At 36.5% G+C, this 18,465-nt stretch overlaps 1 protein-coding gene across 1 annotated transcript; it reads left to right on the plus strand.

The window, feature by feature from the left end:
* Window positions 1–814: 814 nt before the first annotated feature.
* LOC308649331 (putative HLA class I histocompatibility antigen, alpha chain H) lies at window positions 815–9,661 on the plus strand (the record flags this gene model as incomplete). Its single annotated transcript, XM_081294945.1, has 4 exons — window positions 815–831; window positions 5,184–5,287; window positions 8,990–9,265; window positions 9,390–9,661. 4 exons carry the CDS (start codon window positions 815–817, stop codon window positions 9,659–9,661), a joined length of 669 nt encoding a protein of 222 aa, XP_081151071.1.
* Window positions 9,662–18,465: the final 8,804 nt, after the last annotated feature.

The following is an 18,465-nucleotide window of genomic DNA, read 5'->3' on the forward strand; positions in this document are numbered from 1 at the left end:
AAGAGAAAGAAAGAGAGAAGAAGGAAAGAAGAAAAAAGAGAGAAGAAGAGAAAAACAGGGCATATGCAACTTCTGTCTATTATACTATTCAGATGACTCAGTCCTCAAAGTCCTATTTCATGCAGAGTTCTTAGTTTCATATATGTTGGGGATGTGAGGGCTGGAGGATACAAAGATAGAAGAGGAAGAAAAAAACTCAAAAGAAATTACCAGGGTTGTTTCTAGTTTTAGAGATCCATTTCTTTCCTGCTTGTCATCCAGTAGGTGGGGTTGTCTGTTTTAAGCTGATATCTCTGCCTTCAGGGTGGTGTAGGTAACCAGGGTGAGAAGACTGGACTTAATGTAGAGCATCTGGGAGTGGGGAGTGCTGCCCACCAGTCACAGCAGGAAAATTGCACCTCACAGGTCTCTCTTGGGGGCTGCTTCTCTGACTTGAGAGTCCAGTATCATCTCCCTCTCATGTCTGGAGATTTCCCAGATCCTGGTCTCTCTGTTATTCTCCAAACTTTAGAGCCATCTTCTCTCTGACTTAGCAGTTCCCAACTGTGAACCTCTCACCCCCAGGCTCACATCAAGTGGGCAGTGCCCTGGTTGCAATGCACACCTGAACAATTGAGAGCTGTTTTTGTGTTGGGTGGTCACTGTGCCAAGTTATCACCACTGGGGAGAGAGGGGAGTTGGGAACCAGGTACCTGGCCAGATGGAGATCTAATCTGAGAGCTGCACTCACCAAATATGGTGAGAAATGTTATCCAAGATGGAGTGGGTCTGATTCCAACTCTGGGGTATCTGGTGAGGTGGGGGGAGTTGGACGATGGCCTTGTGCTGTGGGTAAGTAGCAGCTGTGTGACCTACTTGGGAGCAGAGCTGTCTGGAGTTCTGCAGAGGTGCTGATATGTGATTCTGCTAAGCTGCTTGAGAGCTGTGTTTGGGCTAGAACTGCAGGCTTTCAGTCTGGAGTCCTGAGTCCTACTGGAATGCTGAGGCTCTGATTCCTGTGCTTCCTGTGCAGGTGTTGCAGTGCTGGTGAATTCTGATAAAATCCACTGTATAGGGGTCCTCTCACACTCTCTGTGATGCTGTATTTTGACTAGGTGAGACCTGGGTCACAGAGCAACACAGGATGCTGCCTCTCTGGTGCTTTTTCTTCTCCTTATTCATATTTTAAAGTAACCTTAAATAGCACCTAAATAATACCTAATGTGACTATGAGCTTTAAAATACGAAGAAAAAATGTTTTAACCTCTTTTCTACATAGAGCATCTCTTGTCTTTGCATAAAAATCCAGTCAAGATGTGTTCTGTCTTAAAGCAAAATTCCCATACAAACAGATGTTAAGGTTTATTTGGGTTCAATAATGAGTGAACCAGCAAAGTATAAAATAACAGGAGATCAGGGTTTAAACGTAAAGGGATATAGATAAAGAAAGGGTTTGCCAAAAGGGGTTTATTAATTTTATAACTCTTAGGGTTATTTCCTGTACCAAGTAATAAAATTATCATATCTTATTAATTTCTACAAGTAAAACTTCAGTTTATAGATCTGTAATCTAAGGGTTGATATGCAAACTAAACCACAAGGCAAAATTTGACCTCTTGCCTATTTGTATAAATAAAATTTTGTTGAAACTTAAGACACTCTGAATTACTTTCTGTGGCTATTTTTATGCTATAATTAGTTTATTCATTGCTATAGAGATTGTTGTGGCCACAATACCTAGCATATTAAATATCTGGCCCTTTACAGAGAATGTTTTCTGACTTGTGTTATATATTAAAAAGTATTCATGAAACATACCAACAAATACGAGGTATAGACCTTGTTTGGGTCTTGATCTGAACAAACCAAAGATAAAAGTTCATTTTAAGACACTTAGGAAAATCTCAAGTTGAACTGATAAGGAATATTGAGAAAATATTGTTAATTTTTGTTTTAAAATGTTTATGATTTAAATAATATTATACATGGGGTTTACTTCTTTTAAAAATACAGCAAAAAATGTTACAGAAAGTAGATAAGTCACAATTAGCAAGATAGTGATAAATTGTTAATGTAAAGTTGCTGCATATGTGGCTGATCTTGTTAATCTATCTGCATTTCTCTATGTTTGAAGTTTTTATGTATTAAGAACACTTAATTAATGTACTATATGTTATTGATTTCTATCCTGATTTCACTTTTTTACATATTTATTTTTTAGTTGTAGATAGATAGCATGAATTTATTTCACTTATTTATTTTTATGTGGTGTTGAGGATTAAACCCAGTGCCTCACGTATGCAAGGCGAGTGCACTACCACTTGAGCCAAATTCCCAGCCCCTTATTTCACTTTTGTCAGGAAAAATGCTCTATGCTTCAAGATTTTGAAAGCATTCTTTCTTGATTTATTATTCAATATATGGTCAACTTTTTGTGAAATTTGTGTATGATTGAAAGAAAAATTTTTATGTATTTGTTGGTGTCAATACAACCTCTATATTTATTAGGTAATTTTTGTTAATTGTGCTATTCCAACTTGCTATTTCTTTGTTTATGGTTGTATAAGTTTTCTGTCAATTATTCTTCCAATACAGGTATGATTTCATCTATTTCTCTTTTATTTGTCTTACTTTACTTCATATTTTGAAATTATGTATATAATTAGGATTATTTTAAAATCCCAATTAGCTAACTATTTCAACATTATGAATTTCCCTTCTTAATCCTAGTAAGTTTTTTCCTTAATATGTATTTTGTTTGGTATTAATATGATGGTTTTCTTTTGTATTATGTTCACAGGGTACGTCTTTTTCTTATTGTTCACATTCTCATATGTAGTATTTACCTTAGTATTTTTAAATATACTCTGAAAATATTTTTATTTCTTCAGATAATTAATAACATTTAACATTTATTTAATTATTGTTATATTTGGGTTTATAGCTATTATTCTTTTTGTTTTCAATTAATCCAGTATTTTGTTAATCTTTCATTCTTCTGAATTTATGTCTTTATAATTAATGAGGTATTATTTTAATATGATATTTTTATTTCCTATTTGCTCATTGTAAATACATTATTTTACTCTTCTTTTAGTGATTATGTCAGGAATCACAAGGTCCCTCTATTATTGTATAATTTAAGTTAATGCTTTAACAATTTGTTTTTATAGGAAATAACTTTGAGTAATATCCAGGTTCTACCAAGTGAAATAATCAAAATACAAACAAGTATCTTTAGTAGTCTGCCCTTTTCATAAGAAAAACAGTAATAAAATATGTGTAGTGTCTTATTTGGGCAAAAGAAACATGAGAAGGAGAAACCAGAAACTGATTAGTGATTCCATGCAAGAAATGGGTAGAAAGGGATGAAATAGACAGGAGAACTGGAGCAAGTTAAGAAGGTTTAAGAGGTGATGTTTTTCTGAATATATCTTTCTGCATAGTTTTAACTCTTAGAAACATAGTCATGTTTGGCATACTTCCACAAATGAATGAGTAACTAAAACCACTTAGGATGTGAGTGGGGCCTAAATGGGATATGTTATAATAAAATTTAAAAATATATAAATAAAATAAAATAACTATACTTAAAGGATGAGGAAAAAAGAGCTAAGATATGTACCCCTGGAAAATTGTATTTCTCTAAAATTTATATATTGAAGATCTAACCACCACTATCTTGGAATGTGACTGCATTGGGAGAATTTTAAAAGAGGGAAGTAAGATTAGATGAGGCCATGGGGGGGCTCTCTAATCCATTACCACTGATGTTTGTTCTTATAAAATGAGGAGATTAGGATATATAATAGTACAGCGGGAAAGCCAAGTAAAGACACAGGGAGGAGGAGACAAAAATCTACAAGTCAGGAAGACATGTCTCAGCCCAAATAAACCTGCTAGTTCCTTAATCTCAGACTTCTAGTCTTTAGAGTTGTGAGATGATAACTTATGTTTAAGTTTAAAAACTTGAAAAAAGTAATGTGGATATTGCAAAGCTAAAGATAATTTTTAAATCTACAAAAATCCTTTTCTCTAGTTCATATCTGCTTCTCAATGAGTTAAGATTAACTACTCTGAAACTACTTTGCTTACCAAAATTAAAAATAAATGAGAAAATAAGAAAAGAAAGAATGATGGCAACAAGAATGAGAAACACTGGGATGAACCTTGTGATATTGAATTTCACTGGTACTGGTATGATTTCGTGGTTTCAGATTTGTGTGTATGTGTATGTGTGTATATAAAATTCATATGAAACATGTATTCACATCACATATATCTACTGAGAAAGAGAAATGAAATGGCATACATGTGTGTGTGTGCATGGGTTAGCATGTCATATATATTTCCTGTTTCTCTCTGCTAAACAGGTATAGAAACAATGACACTCAGTGACAAACAGTGCATCTAGTGCCTAGATATTTGGTTTCTGTGCACCATTCTCTAATAAAAGGTACCAGGATTTGTTTGAGAAGTCTTAGACTCCAGGGATAAAGCAGAAAAAGATGAGATAATCCTAGAAAATATGGGGTACTAGAAAGTAAAGAAGAGTTTGAGAAACAATGGGGCATATTGAAAGGACACAGAAGTCAACATGAAGGAGCTCCCCATGGCCAATGTTGAAACAATTTGAGCAAGAAAAAAAATAATGATACTATTGTGTTATAACTCACAAAATAAAACAAACATTTGAGTCCATATTTAAAGAGCATCCCAATTAACAATGGATAGGGAATGAAGGAAACATTACCATTAGGCTAAAACCAAGATAGTTGTTACAGCAAGACTCACCAACAGATGCTAAATATCTGGGTGACATTTTGAGGAGAATAGTTTCAAAGTTTGAAAGTACTTCTCATTTTGGATAATGTCGGAACCACCCTCCGAAAGAAGTAGTGAAGCACACTAGACCAGTTAGTGTCTCCAGGGCTGAGCAAGATGATGAGTGTCGAGACCCAGCCCACCACCCAGCCTGGCCAAGAATCACACTGAGTCAGGAGTTGAGTCAACCATAGAGGTGCCGCAATCTCAATTTTATTGTGTCAGGGACAAGGTTATATAGTGATAGGAGGGGGTAAGAATAGACAGCAGCGAGAACTAATAAGGGGCAATTACATACTATCACTAAGGGGCCTAGGCAGATTTCAGATTAAACCATTAGGCGGGGCTAAAGTCAAAAAAGCCTGTTTGTGGGCTTTTAGCCTGCTCATGCCAATCCAGGCAGGTTACATATACAGAAATGCTCTGGAAGAACCCATGAGGCCACCTCAGCCAACACCCAATAATGACCGCGGTCCCAAGGGAGGTAAGAGGTCCCAACAGGATAAATACCAAGGAGTGAAATAGTTGGGTCATATATGGTGTTTCTATTCCTAGTCTTTTGAAGAATCTCCATGCTCCTTTCCACAGTGGTTATGATAATTTGCAGTCCCACTAAAATCAGCCTACTAAAGTGAAACAACCACATCAAAGCTCATAGCAGTGCAATTCACAATACCCAAGTTATGGAACCATCCCAGGTGTGCAGCAACAGATAAATGGGTAAAGAAAATGTGATATATATATATATATATATATATATATATATATATATATATATATATACATACACACACACACACACACACACACACACACAATATGAAGTTTACTCAGCCATAAAGAAAAAATACAATTCAATTATAGAATTTTCTGCTAAATGAATGGAAATGGAGAACATAATGCTAAGTGAAGTAAGTCAGTTGTCAAATATTTTCTTTCATATGCATAAGCTAGAGAAAAGTTATGGGGGAAAGGTGGGGGAATTCCATAAAAGTAGAAGGGAGATAATTGGAGTAAAGGAAAGGGATTGAGAGAAAAGGAGGAGAGATAGGAAAAGGAACAGTGGTATAAAATTGACCAAGTCAAGGCTGGAGATATGATTCAATTTGCAGAGTGTTTGCCTTGCATGCACAAAGCCCTGGGTTCTAATCCTCAGTACTACATACAAAAAGGAAAAAATGATCAAGTCATGCCATACACATACATGTAAAAAGCAATAAGTAAGTAGAAGGAAGACCAGTAGAAGAAGGGGAATAAGGGATAGAGGAAGGGAAGAAAAGAGAAAGTACTCGAGACTTAAATGGAGCAAATGATATTCCACGCATGTATGATTATTCAAAATGAATCCCAATATTATGCATAATAATAAATGCCCTAATTAAAACATTTAAGAAGTATTTCTCCTAAGTCATTTATCAGTTACAAATGGAAAAATAGTAAGCTTTCAAACCTGAAGATACCTCCCTAATCACATGGTTAAGAATAACACACTTGGAGTGGGGATGTGGCTCAAGTGGTAGCGCAATCGCCTGGCATGCGTGCGGCCCAGGTTTGATCTTCAGCACCACATACAAAGATGCTGTGTCTGCCGATAACTAAAAAATAAATATTAAAATCTCTCTCTCTCTCTATCTATCTATCTCTCTTTAAAAAAAAAAAAAGAATAACACACTCTACAAAGATATGAGAAGGGTCCAACATCACTTCTGTGGTTTTTATGCCAAAAATGCATAAGATTAACATAATCATGATAAAGCACTAGGTAAATCCAAAGTAAGGGATATTCCATGAAACAATTGACCAATGTTTTTCAAAAATACTAAGATCATGAAAGACAAAATTTAAAAAAAAAAATAGCTAATGAACTGTTATAGAGTGACAGGGAAGACAAACTGAAAATAAATTGGTATTCCAGATTGAATTCTAGAATGGAAAAAAGAAAGTATTAATTTAAAAAATAGTGAAATTCTAATTCTGTAATGCTGTACCTGTGTCAGTTTCCTGATACTAAGAATTACTATGATGGATATTTATAATGTTAACATTTGCTAGATGACAGTTACATGGAAATTCAATTATTTCTGTGAATTTCCTATAAATTTTAATAAATTTCTATAATAACAAGTTTAAAACAGCATAGAAACAATAAGGCTCTGCCTATATAATTAATTCTGCTTAGGGCCTGAATACATGCACAGGGAAGGCTTCCACTTTGTTTATAATGTTTTATTTATCAATACAGATGTTAGTAACAAGAATATTTTCCTTTTGTGGAATTATACTGAGTTCTACATATAACAGTTGTGTTTTGAAATACTATATTACAAAGTTAACTAAAGACTTGCCATCTTCCAGTATTTCATCAAAATGATAGTCACAGAGGGAAAGAGAGGTAGCTGATACATGTTCTCTAGGCCTATTAAAAATCATGGAGTTGTTCCTTTGGTCACATGTGTGTGAATCTATAAGATAGATAGAAACCATGGGAATGTGTGCTCCAAATCTTACCACTACAAAATTGGAATAGTCTACAGTGTTACCCAGCATGCTATTGGTACTGTAATAAACAAACAATTAAGGACAAGATTATTTCCAGGAGAATTAATGATTGTTGAAAATAGTAAGCACTCTAAGAGTCAAGATAGCTTCCAGAAAATGTGGAAAAAAACAATGATTAGATAAAGGAGGAAACAAAAGAAAACGGTACCTGAGTCCAACTGCATCTTCAGCCTGCCCTGCCAGAAGGAGCATATGTTGTGAAACACAGTGGGAAGGAGCCTGGGCTGCTGGAACAAAGTCCCTATTAACTTATGGCATAATAGGTGTAAAACAAATGGACTGAAAAAAAGTTAGATAAAATGTTTACTAAAAGTACAATGAATGCATTAAAATTATTAAGAGCTTTCATTTTCTTGTGGATATGAGAATATAATTTATAGTGGATTTTATATGTATTGTTTGAAGGTTTAAGATTTTCCATTATTCAGATAATTGTAGTGCTTATTAAATACTTGACTATCCTAATCCATCAATAAAATTTAAATTTAAATAAGAGTAGTAAAGATTACTAATGTCAATTGAATTATATTTTAAAATTTAAATTTAAATAAGAGTAGTAAAGATTACTAATGTCAATTGAATTATATTTTATGAACAGAGAAATGCAAGGTTTACAAAGATAGTGCCTAAGTTACCTTATTAATGTCATCTAACTACATCCTAGTCTTCTTTTGCAATCTGTTTTAAATACAGTGTCTTCTAACTACAACCTAGTCTTCTTTTGCAATGTGTTTTAATACTATCCACTCTATTTATTATATTCCCTAGAATTACCTGTCTGTACTTAAATTATTCTTCAGCCTTAATCTCTGTTAAAATTATTTATTTTTAATAAAAGAACACCAAATAATAACATGCTTCAAGTATAAAAATTTAATAAGAATCAGAATAAAACTTTGCAAGTAAATATTATGAATATTTGGAAAATAAGTTGAATTTAAAAAGATAGATTACCAAATTTTAAATATCTCATTAGAAGTGTTAAAATCTTGAAGAGAAATCGTCTCACAAATTCTAAAAAAATTATTCTATAAATAAAAATTGTACATAAACAACAAACATCTTTGTAAAACTATGTTTACTTTTAAGTTTTCAGACTTATTGACAATACTTTATATTTAACCAAAAGAGATTGTTATTTTATGTTGACAAGATATGGATGAGAGTTATGTTCAACTTGGTTTCCAAAAGCTGTACCAGAGAGTGACTCTAAGAACCACATGTCTCTTAATTACAACCAAGGAGTCCTAAGGCTGGAGGGAAGACAAACCTTAAAAATAAGTGATCAGTTTCCTTTGACTCTGGCAGCAACCTAGGGCATCACAGGGTGACTTTCAGGCTTTGTTCTTTATCCCAACCCAACGACTTTGGAAGTCGGAGGCCATCTTTTCCTCAGCTGTCAGTCTCCACTTAGATCAGAATCTAAAGTATTTCTTAGAAGCTTGGAGCATCATCCTCTTGGCTGTCTCACCCTGATTCTAGAACATAAGAAAAAATAGGAATATTATCCCAGATTCCTGAATCCTGCTTAGTGTCTGGGTTTTATGTTCTCACCTCACAACTATTGTCCTGTCCATTCTTCAGTGCCCCATGCAAAATGTCCCAATTAACTGAGTCTTATCTGCAGATCCCCCATTGACATACATCACCCACCACCCCATCTCTGACCATGAGGTCACCCTGATGTGCTGGGCTCTGGGGTTCTACCCTGCGGAGATCACCCTGACTTGGCAATGGGATGGGGAGGACCAAACCCAGGAAATGGAGCTTGTGGAGACCAGGCCTGTAGGGGATGGAAAATTCCAGAAATGGGCAGCTGTAGTGGTATCTTCTGGAGAAGAGCAGAGATACACGTGCCATGTGCAGCATGAGGGTTTGCCTGAGCCCCTCATCCTGAGATGGGGTAAGGAGGGATGAGGGCACAGGGTCTGTGGTCAGGAAAACAGGAGCCGTTCTTTGGAGACCCTCAGCAGGGTCAGGGCTTAAAACTGAGAGCCAGGGTCATTTATCTTCCCTTCCTTTCCCAGAGAGGTCTCCCCAGGTCTCCATCACCTTTGTGGTAATGGTTGCTGGCCTGGTTCTCCTTGGAGCTGTTGCTGCTGTTATGATGTGGAGGAAGAAGAACTCAGGTAGGGTAAGGGTGAGGTCTGAGTTTTCTTTCCCAGTGGGGAATTCCAAGCCCCAAGTACTTTTTCTTGACTTTTTAACTAAGAAGGGTTTGACCTACAAAAGACATGATACTGAAAGCCATAATCTCAAATATTTAAATCTCCAAAAGATTAAAACTCCCAAAATATAAGTCTGAGGAAAAAAAGTAATTCACTGAAAGACATTTATTTGCATTTTCAAAAGGGATTTATTTTAGAGACATGACAGAACATGTCAGAAACTACTTTACACCATAAAATATGCAATAAAATATTTTTGTATGAAAAAATGTTCAGCTATACTAACAACAGTTGCACAGGTATAATAATTATAAGCAGATGAACCATATTCCTAAATAGGTGAACAAGCAAAATGTGTGAATATCTATCACTATAGTTAGTAACTGTGTATCCCAGCTTTATACCTACTACTGTATACTGAAATACCGTATTAGACAACCTAAATCTTTTGACAAGGTAAATCAGAATGCACAAGAAATCAACATCAAATATGCAGTTATCAAAAAGAAAGTCAAAATCTTGAGAAGTTTTTGTCTTTCACAAATATAGATATGTAAAAAAGACATTTCTTCATTTATCAAGAAAGTTTCAGTGTTTTTACATACATGTTACAATGCTTACACACAGCCAACATTCTGATAATGTACTTTCACAGTCACATTTGCAAAAACCATAAAATAAATTGAGACTCTCTGAAAGCCTTATACAGTTTATACCTCCATTATTAGATGTTGTAAAGATGAAATAAAAAACAGGAAAAAAATTTTAAATAATGCTGATAATTTTAAATAGTGGGGGAAAACTAAGAAGAACTTGAAATATGAAGAAAGTATATTACAGGGATAGAAAACAATAATTAATGGACATAGTTCATAAAAACTGGTACACTTTCATAATCATTAACTATATTCTGAAGTCTCGTATCATAATGAGTAGTGGCTCTTTTTTTTTTCTTTTAAGCTGTGGCTTTTCTTGGAGAATATGTTCACATTCGTTTTTTATGTGGCAATACTGCTTTTAAATTCTTCCAAAATTTGATATACACTGATATAATAATTACTTATTAATTTTTGCAATCTGCTGTGCCACACTTCTGTAGTGTTTGGGGTGTGTGGAAACCCATCTGTATGCACTCAAAAACACCATAAACTGAGCAGAAGCAATACTGGTGATTGAACACCATTAAATAAATGTCTTCCTCTGCACATAATTATCAGTAACATCACTGGCTCCTTCAGACAAAAACATCTTTAATTCATTAAAAGCTTCTGCAATTTCATCAGCTGAAGAGATGCCAATGTAGACAAATGACACACTCTTTTTTTTTTTTTTTTTTTTTTAGAGAGTGAGAGAGGGGGGAGAGAGAGAGAGAGAGAGAGAGAGAGAGAGAGAGAGAGAGAGAGAGAGAGAATTTTTAATATTTATTTTTTAGTTCTCGGTGGACACAACATCTTTGTTGGTATGTGGTGCTGAGAATCGAACCCGGGCCGCACGCATGCCAGGCGAGCGCGCTACCGCTTGAGCCACATCCCCAGCCCAATGACACACTCTTATACACATTTTTGTTGTAGCTTGTATTGCTTGGCCAATTCCCCAGAATTTGGCTTTCTACCCCTCTAATATAAGTAGCCTTTTTCCCACAAAGAAATTTACAGTGGGAAATCAGCTTTCAGCATTTCAACATTTGGGATTTTAATTGTTGAGAGTTATGATTTTTGAGATTTTAGACTTTAGAGACTTTAATATTTCAGAATTCAACACATAAGTTTCTAGCATTCAGGATTGTGACTTTCAGAATATGATCAGCACAGACTGGGAAGTACCATCCATGTACAAAGACTTACCCAGCTTGGAGCCTGTTTACTGATGTTTACATTACCGTAAAGCAATGTGAAGATGAAGGACAAATTTATCACCCGGTTATTGTAGTGACGCAGACCTGTTTCCCAAAAGCCAGAGGTCAGAAGAGAAAGCCCTGCTGAGGTCAGACTTTCAGGAGGACAACTGGTTCAGTTCCTGCACATCTCCTGTCCTCATGCCTTCTGATCCTTCCCTGGGTCTGCAATTACAGTTCTGAAAACTTCCCTAGGTCTAGGATTTGCACATCCTGTACCCTTTTGGCCTTGCCTCCTCTAGGCCTCTCACAGGATTTTTTTTTTTTCTTTTTAAAGGTAGAAAAAGAGAGAGTTATGCTCAGCCTGCCTGTAAGTTTAAAGGGGTTGATCCTAAGACCTTTGGGATAGTGTATTTGGGAGTCCATGGGGGAGTTAACCCACTCCATAATCTCTCCTTTAGCCATATCTCCTGTGGGATCTGATAAGTCACTCACAATTTGAAGAGGTGAGTCACTGGAAAGCATGAAGAGGGAAAGAAGGTGGGGCAAAGAGGACATGACTGGGCTACAGGGACTCTCTAAATTTTAACCTTTCAGAATGTTGCCACTTATAGGTACTGATCTGATTTGTTCATGATTACTTTATTCTACAGCACAAGACAGCTGTCATGGGTAGAATTGAACCATACAAGATTTATTCACATCTCTCCATCCTGATGATGGTTTCAAGAGCTCCTGATTTCTCATTGTGCAGTTCACATCTGACTATATTTATGTGTCTCTGTTCCTATCAGCATAAGTAAGGAAATAAGAACAGCTCATCCCTGAGAATCAAGACCCCTGCCCCACACTGATCTGTGTTCTCTTCCCCTGTAGACTTTCCTGTTCTAGCAGACACAGGGCTGGGATGACACTGTGTGGACAAGTGCATGGAGTACTGCATACATGGCATATGCTAGGCACGTAAGTGACAATTCGCTTACCCTATAGGCACAGCCCTGGGTGTGAAGCTGCAGTTGCAGTCCCTGTGCTTGCTCCAGGGTCTGCTCTTTGATTGTTCGCTGCACGGACAGTTGGCCAGAAATTGTATTGGTGGCTGTCTGTAATCTACTTAGCTACTTCCTGAGTATATATACATGGTAACTGCTGCAATAAAATCAGACCTGCTTCCTGCTTGTCTCTGGAGGTCTTGATTAGCGACTCCACAGCCACACTCTCCTCTACCCTGTTCAGTGGACCTCCTCACTGGATGAGAGAGAGCCCATGCATGCTTCTACCCCTGTCTTAGCTTTACGGTGTGCTGTGCTGCCACTTCTTACTTCCCTGTTGAAAATGAGAATCTGAATATGGATTTGTTCTGTAAATTCCAGCTATGAAGTGTGGTTGATGGGTTCAATAAAGGAGAGGAACATTCTCCTTTGAAAGAGGAAATAAAATCTGAAAACTTTGAGAATACATGTTACTTGTTGTACTGAGTCCATTAAATGTAGGGGCAAGAGAAGGCTGTCAAAACCCAAGTGTGGACCAGGCTATGTCCTTAATTTAGTCTGTTATGGGCTTAGATATGGTTGCTTCCTGGCTGGGTCATCTTCATCTCCTTTGTCCTTGTCCCTCATTAGAACATTATTCCACCAGGACCTGTGATTATAAGGATACAGAGTTTTGTCCTGTGTCTGGTACCAGAGGCAGTGAGGGATTTATGTGGCTGGCTCAATCTTGGCTCAAGCCTAAGCCCTGACCTTAAGTCTCCATCTTTTATGTGTTTTCGTTTTATATAGGGGACTATGCCTGTTCTTGTTATTTGTAGAAGTTTTGATCTCATTCTCCTATGAGTGTGCCTATCTCTATAGCAAGAGGAAGCACTTTGTCATTGGAGGGGCCCAGGACAGCTCTTGCACAAAGTCTCTGGTGACAAGTGGTGAATTTTCAGACTCCTCCATCTTGTGACTTCCTTCAGGAGTAGTTTCTGGGTTGTATTTTTCATCTTTTTCTCAATATTTTAAGGGAACCCGATTCTAAAATTAGCAGAGAGAATGGATTTTATAATATCTCATCTTAATATATTTTTAATATCTCAAATTCCTATTAGTTTTCTGTCTTTTCTGATCACCTCTCCTTTTTTCCTGTCTTTAGCTATAACTAGCCTCGCCCTTGTTTCAATTCAACCTGTGCATTTATAAAGCAGAGTCTAATTTAGATTTTTTTTTGTTTGGAATATAAGATGTATAAGTCAAGAACTGTGCTATTTTGAAGAGAAAAATGCAGTCCTATGCTGTAGAGTGTGAGAAGGGTGATATGAAATAGCGGGAAGAAGGGAGTGAAGGAGGAGGGAGGGCAGCACTTGTAAGAATAGCCTAGTTGGTCCTGACCTCAGTGTGAAAATGAAGGACATTCACTACAGCTGCCTCAGAGCAGTGTTTGCTCCTCTGAGACTCCATAAATAAAGATAGTGTCTCTAGAATAAGGAGGTGTTCTACAGGAGTCATTCATTCAACTGTCATTTATTGAGCATAGGCTATATGATATGCTATATTTTCATCTATAATGCAGCAGGAACTAAAAAAGAGTTTAAAACTTCCAATGTTTTAGAACATGGGTTCTGGTGGGAAGAGGCAGATTTAATAAATATGATTAAATAAATGCTCTGATTAAACAAATAAGAACACTGTTCAGGTTAGGAGATTGTAATTGTTATAGGGAAGGTGATCCTGAGTGTGGGTGTATGGAGCCTGGGAAGATGGCTATTTTACAGGACTGGCAGAGTGATCATCACTGGCAAGGTGGCCTTTGAGGATATTTGAAAGACATGAAGGAATTTGTCAAAGAGTCTAAAGGAAGCTTTTCCTAAGCCAGAGGAGATTTGGGGGATTCCTTACATGCTGATACCCCTAGGGTAGGATCCTGTCTGTGTGTTCTGGGGAGAACAAAGAATCTAGTGTGTCCTGAACATAATCATTGAAAAATTAGATGTATGGCCAGATCCTGGAGGTATGGCCAGCTTCTAGGTCTGGAGGATACTGAAAAAGTTCTGTTACCACCTCAAGAAGGGAGTCACAGACATTCCTGTGCACAGCGATCCCCTGAGTGTCACCTTGACACATGGTCTAAGGTACAGCAGGAGATTGCTATGTATGGCAAGGTGTTACTGATGCTGCTGGTCTGCAAATCATACTTGCAGGAGCAAGAATATAGAAAAGGTTTACCCAGTTATGTTTCTCCCCTGTAAGACTTATTAAATAAGTAAATCCTAGAATCTAGAATCAATATTCTGACACAGTGGGTGTGTAGAGAGACCTGAGAATTGTTTAATAAGCTTTACTCCAGCAATCCTGGTATTCAGATGGGAATTACTGAATTCAGTGATCAGAATGGCTAGAGTGGAGATTCCACATTTAAATGTTATTTTTTCCTGGGAAAGAATAAGGAATAAATGTTTTGCCAATTATGAGACATGTTGTTGAGAGAAAAATGCCATTTTCTCTACAGGGGTGCAGCCAAGTGGAAAATACAGAAAGAAGCTCTCAGCTTAGGATAATGTAAATCTCTAATTTTGCTGTCCCAAACCATTTCCCAGATTGATCTCTCACTCACAGCTTGCAATAAAGAATAGAATGCTGGTTTTTCCCATTTAAACATAAAGGATTTTATATATGTAATATTGCAATTCATTTTATTTTGGAAAATTCCACAGAACCAACTGGCCTTAAGGCTACACAACTAGAAACAGATCCATAATACCACTCTAGGTCAAGTCCCATTTAGGCTTCACCATCCCTACTGCCAGACACAGATGCCACTACTCACACCACTGACATCTTGATGCTGGACACTGGAATTGCAGGTGGGACTACTTTCCTTCTGCTCCTGAAAACTAGGAATCACTATTGCCATTCACACTACCCTTGCTAAATCATTCTGCACAGTCCCAGCCTCTCTGTGTTATCAGGTTGAGGGACAGAGTTCAGCATGTGGTCATCTGACCAGTGGAATTAAAGCTTCATGTAGTATCTACTTGCAAGAATGTTTAAGAAAGTGAGTTGCATCCCTTATGGAGGGAAGAGGTATTTGCCTCCTTACCAAGACTCTCTAAGTTTGAAGTTTCCCTAAGGTAGAAAGAGAGTCTAGGAGCTAGAGGTAAAAGAATGAGGGATGGAAAAAAATGGTAAATTAAGGGCTGGGGTGCAACTAGTGGTAGAGTGCATGCTTAGCATGAACAAGGCCCTGGGTTCAATTCCCTGTATGAAAAAAATAAAAAGGATAAATAGAAGACAAATTAGGATTTAAAAAAAAACAGGTCTGTAAAATACCAGAGGATCTATCCACTGACGTTTTGTGTTAATTTTTATGTTTTGTTGTACTTGCACATATTTATAAGGAGAGTTGCCAGAAATTTGTAAGTTTTCATATGACTTCCAATAAAAGTCTAAAGCACTGTCCTAATGTTGAGATGTTATGCTACTCAAATGTGTATCCACAGCTGAAGACCAAACTGTTTTTATATGAGGAAAAAAAGTAGAGGTCAGACAAAGTAAAGGGAAAAGGTGACTACAGTTATCCATTGCCCTTCCTGGATAGTGTTTCCAGAACACAGTGCAGGAAGGAGGATCCCTAAATATCCCAGGTGTCTCACTGAGTTAAAGGTATAGAGTTTATAAATTTGGAGAGGCTAAGATAGCCAGAATATGCAAAATAAAGACACATAGAAAAAAAATGAAAATAAAAAGCAATAGTAATCCTCAGATAGCACATCTAAGGTTCTCAGCTCATCAGTGAATGAAACTACTCAAAGATAGAGAAAAAAAATAGTAATTCAAAAGAATTACAGGGGATGATGGTATCTAAAGATTCATAGGGTTGGAAATAGTGCCAGTTACCACTAAAATACTGAAAAGCTTTGTAATTTGCTAGCATTGGATAGAGTATTCATAAGGTCTTCTTTTAGTAGTGGTGGTTACTTAGTCCTAAACTAAATACTTTCTAACTTTACCCCCCCAAAAAAAGTGTTAAAAGTAAGTCACAAATGAGTCAAATAACTCCTAATTAGCCTCATTTGTCTCAGTAATAAAAGTTCAAGAATACTCATGAAATTCAAGAATGTTTAGCAACAAAACTTGTAAAGTTATAATGTCAGGCATTGATGCCCAACTAGCACAAAAAGAAAATACTGTGGATAAGACAGAGAAAAGTAATCAATCTAAATTATTCTACTACTGACACAGAAGTTAAAATAAGCAGACAATGACATTAAAACAGTATTCTACATATTCAGAAAGTTGCAAAAGAGACATGAAAGGTATATTGGCTTATACAGAGGGGAGTGAAAGGAGGGGCTGTAAGGGTGGGAAGGACAGTGGAATGAATTGGACATTAACCCTATGTACATATATGATTACACGACCAGTGTAATTTTTCATCATGTACAACCAAAAGAATAAAAAGTCACACTCCATTTGTGTATGATGTTTCAAATGCATTCCATTGTTATGTATAAATAATTAGAACAAGTTTTTTAAACAAAAGTGTCTGAGATATAAAATATACTAGATGTGATATAGGATTAATGGTAGATTCTGTATTGCAGAAGATCAGGAATCTTGAAAACTTAGAAATATTCCAAAACTACATAAAGTAAAAATCTATTACAATATATTGTACAATTTCAACAACCCAAAGAAAAATAGTTAGAGCTATGGAGAAGAACATCACTGTATCACAATTAAATTAAGTTAGTATAATAATTATATTCCAGATTTATACTTCCTGATAAGACAGGACATATATGATAAGTCAAAGAACAACCACTAAGAAAACTATAATGAAATATTATTAAAGGAGTTATCATATTACAATAATAAACATCCATTTAACATATGCATAATCAGTAAAGAAAAATATAGAGAAAAAGACATGAGAAACTGTGGTAGCTTTTCATTACTATGACAAAATTTCTGAGGAAAAAAAAACATCTTAAGGAAAGACTTATGATGACTATAGTTTATAATTATATATTGCATATTTCAAAATTGTTGAATAAATTTCACTTTTCTTACTAGAAAAAAAATGTTAAACATTTAAAGTGATAATAGTGGATGTCAGGTGGCAGGTTAGAAGAAGGTTGCATTTCCAGTTGCTACATAGCACAGGAATCAAATAGCCAGAGGACTGATTCTCAGAAAGGTGGGTATGAGAGATATTGCACTAAATTTCAATATTGAATCATCAAAACCTCTTATGGACTCAGAAATTCAGGTACATTGAAAAATGACAAGGAAGAATATGTTATAGTCAAGCCAACGGCAGCAGTGACAGTAATGCTATTTCACCACAGAGGGGAGAAATAACAGAGAAAGAAACAAAACAGAAAGATTTAGCATGAAAAAAACCTGTAGATAAGAAAAGCAGCCCCAACTTTTCTCATCCAGAGGTAGCAGAGTGAACTGGTGTTTGAAATCTGCTCTTTATTTTACAGCTGACAAGGCTGCAGGAGCCCAGAGATTCTAGCCTTGGGGCCTCATGTGATCCAATGAACAGGGCTGAGAATCAGAACAGGTGGGCATAAAAACACTCAGGGACTAATTCTGGAAAGGCTGAGCTCATGGACAGCAGAGTGTATGTGCTGGCTCCCTTTCCCCACAAGTAGAATTCTTGGGAGGCTCCTAAGATCCAAACTCTCAGCAGATATTGGCATCTGCTGGGTTCTAAGGGTGTTATTCATCTAATATCTCCAGAGCAGAAACCACTCAGCAAAGCCCCTAATGCCTGATTAAACCTAACCTCAGAGAACTCTGCAGCCTTCCTACCTTGGGAGTTCACCAACCTCAAAATTACAATTGACAGTACCTCCCATTCTCTCCTGCCTTATATTGGTGATAAGAGAAGCTGAGAGATATTTCAAAAAGCTTTATTTTTAGACCATTCCAACTGGAAGTTTGATTATCACCACAAAAAAAAGGAAGTAGTTAACAACTGCCCGCTTGCTTTCACTCTCTCTCTTTCTCCATAGCCCAAGAAGAAATAGAAAGAAAGAATGTTGGGCATAGTCAGTGACCACTCACTCTCATTAACTGTTTTGACACCCTCAGTGGGAACAATTCTTTCATT

This window comes from Spermophilus citellus (genome assembly GCF_964194105.1).
Source record: "Spermophilus citellus genome assembly, chromosome: 5".
Taxonomy (NCBI): Eukaryota; Metazoa; Chordata; class Mammalia; order Rodentia; family Sciuridae; genus Spermophilus; species Spermophilus citellus.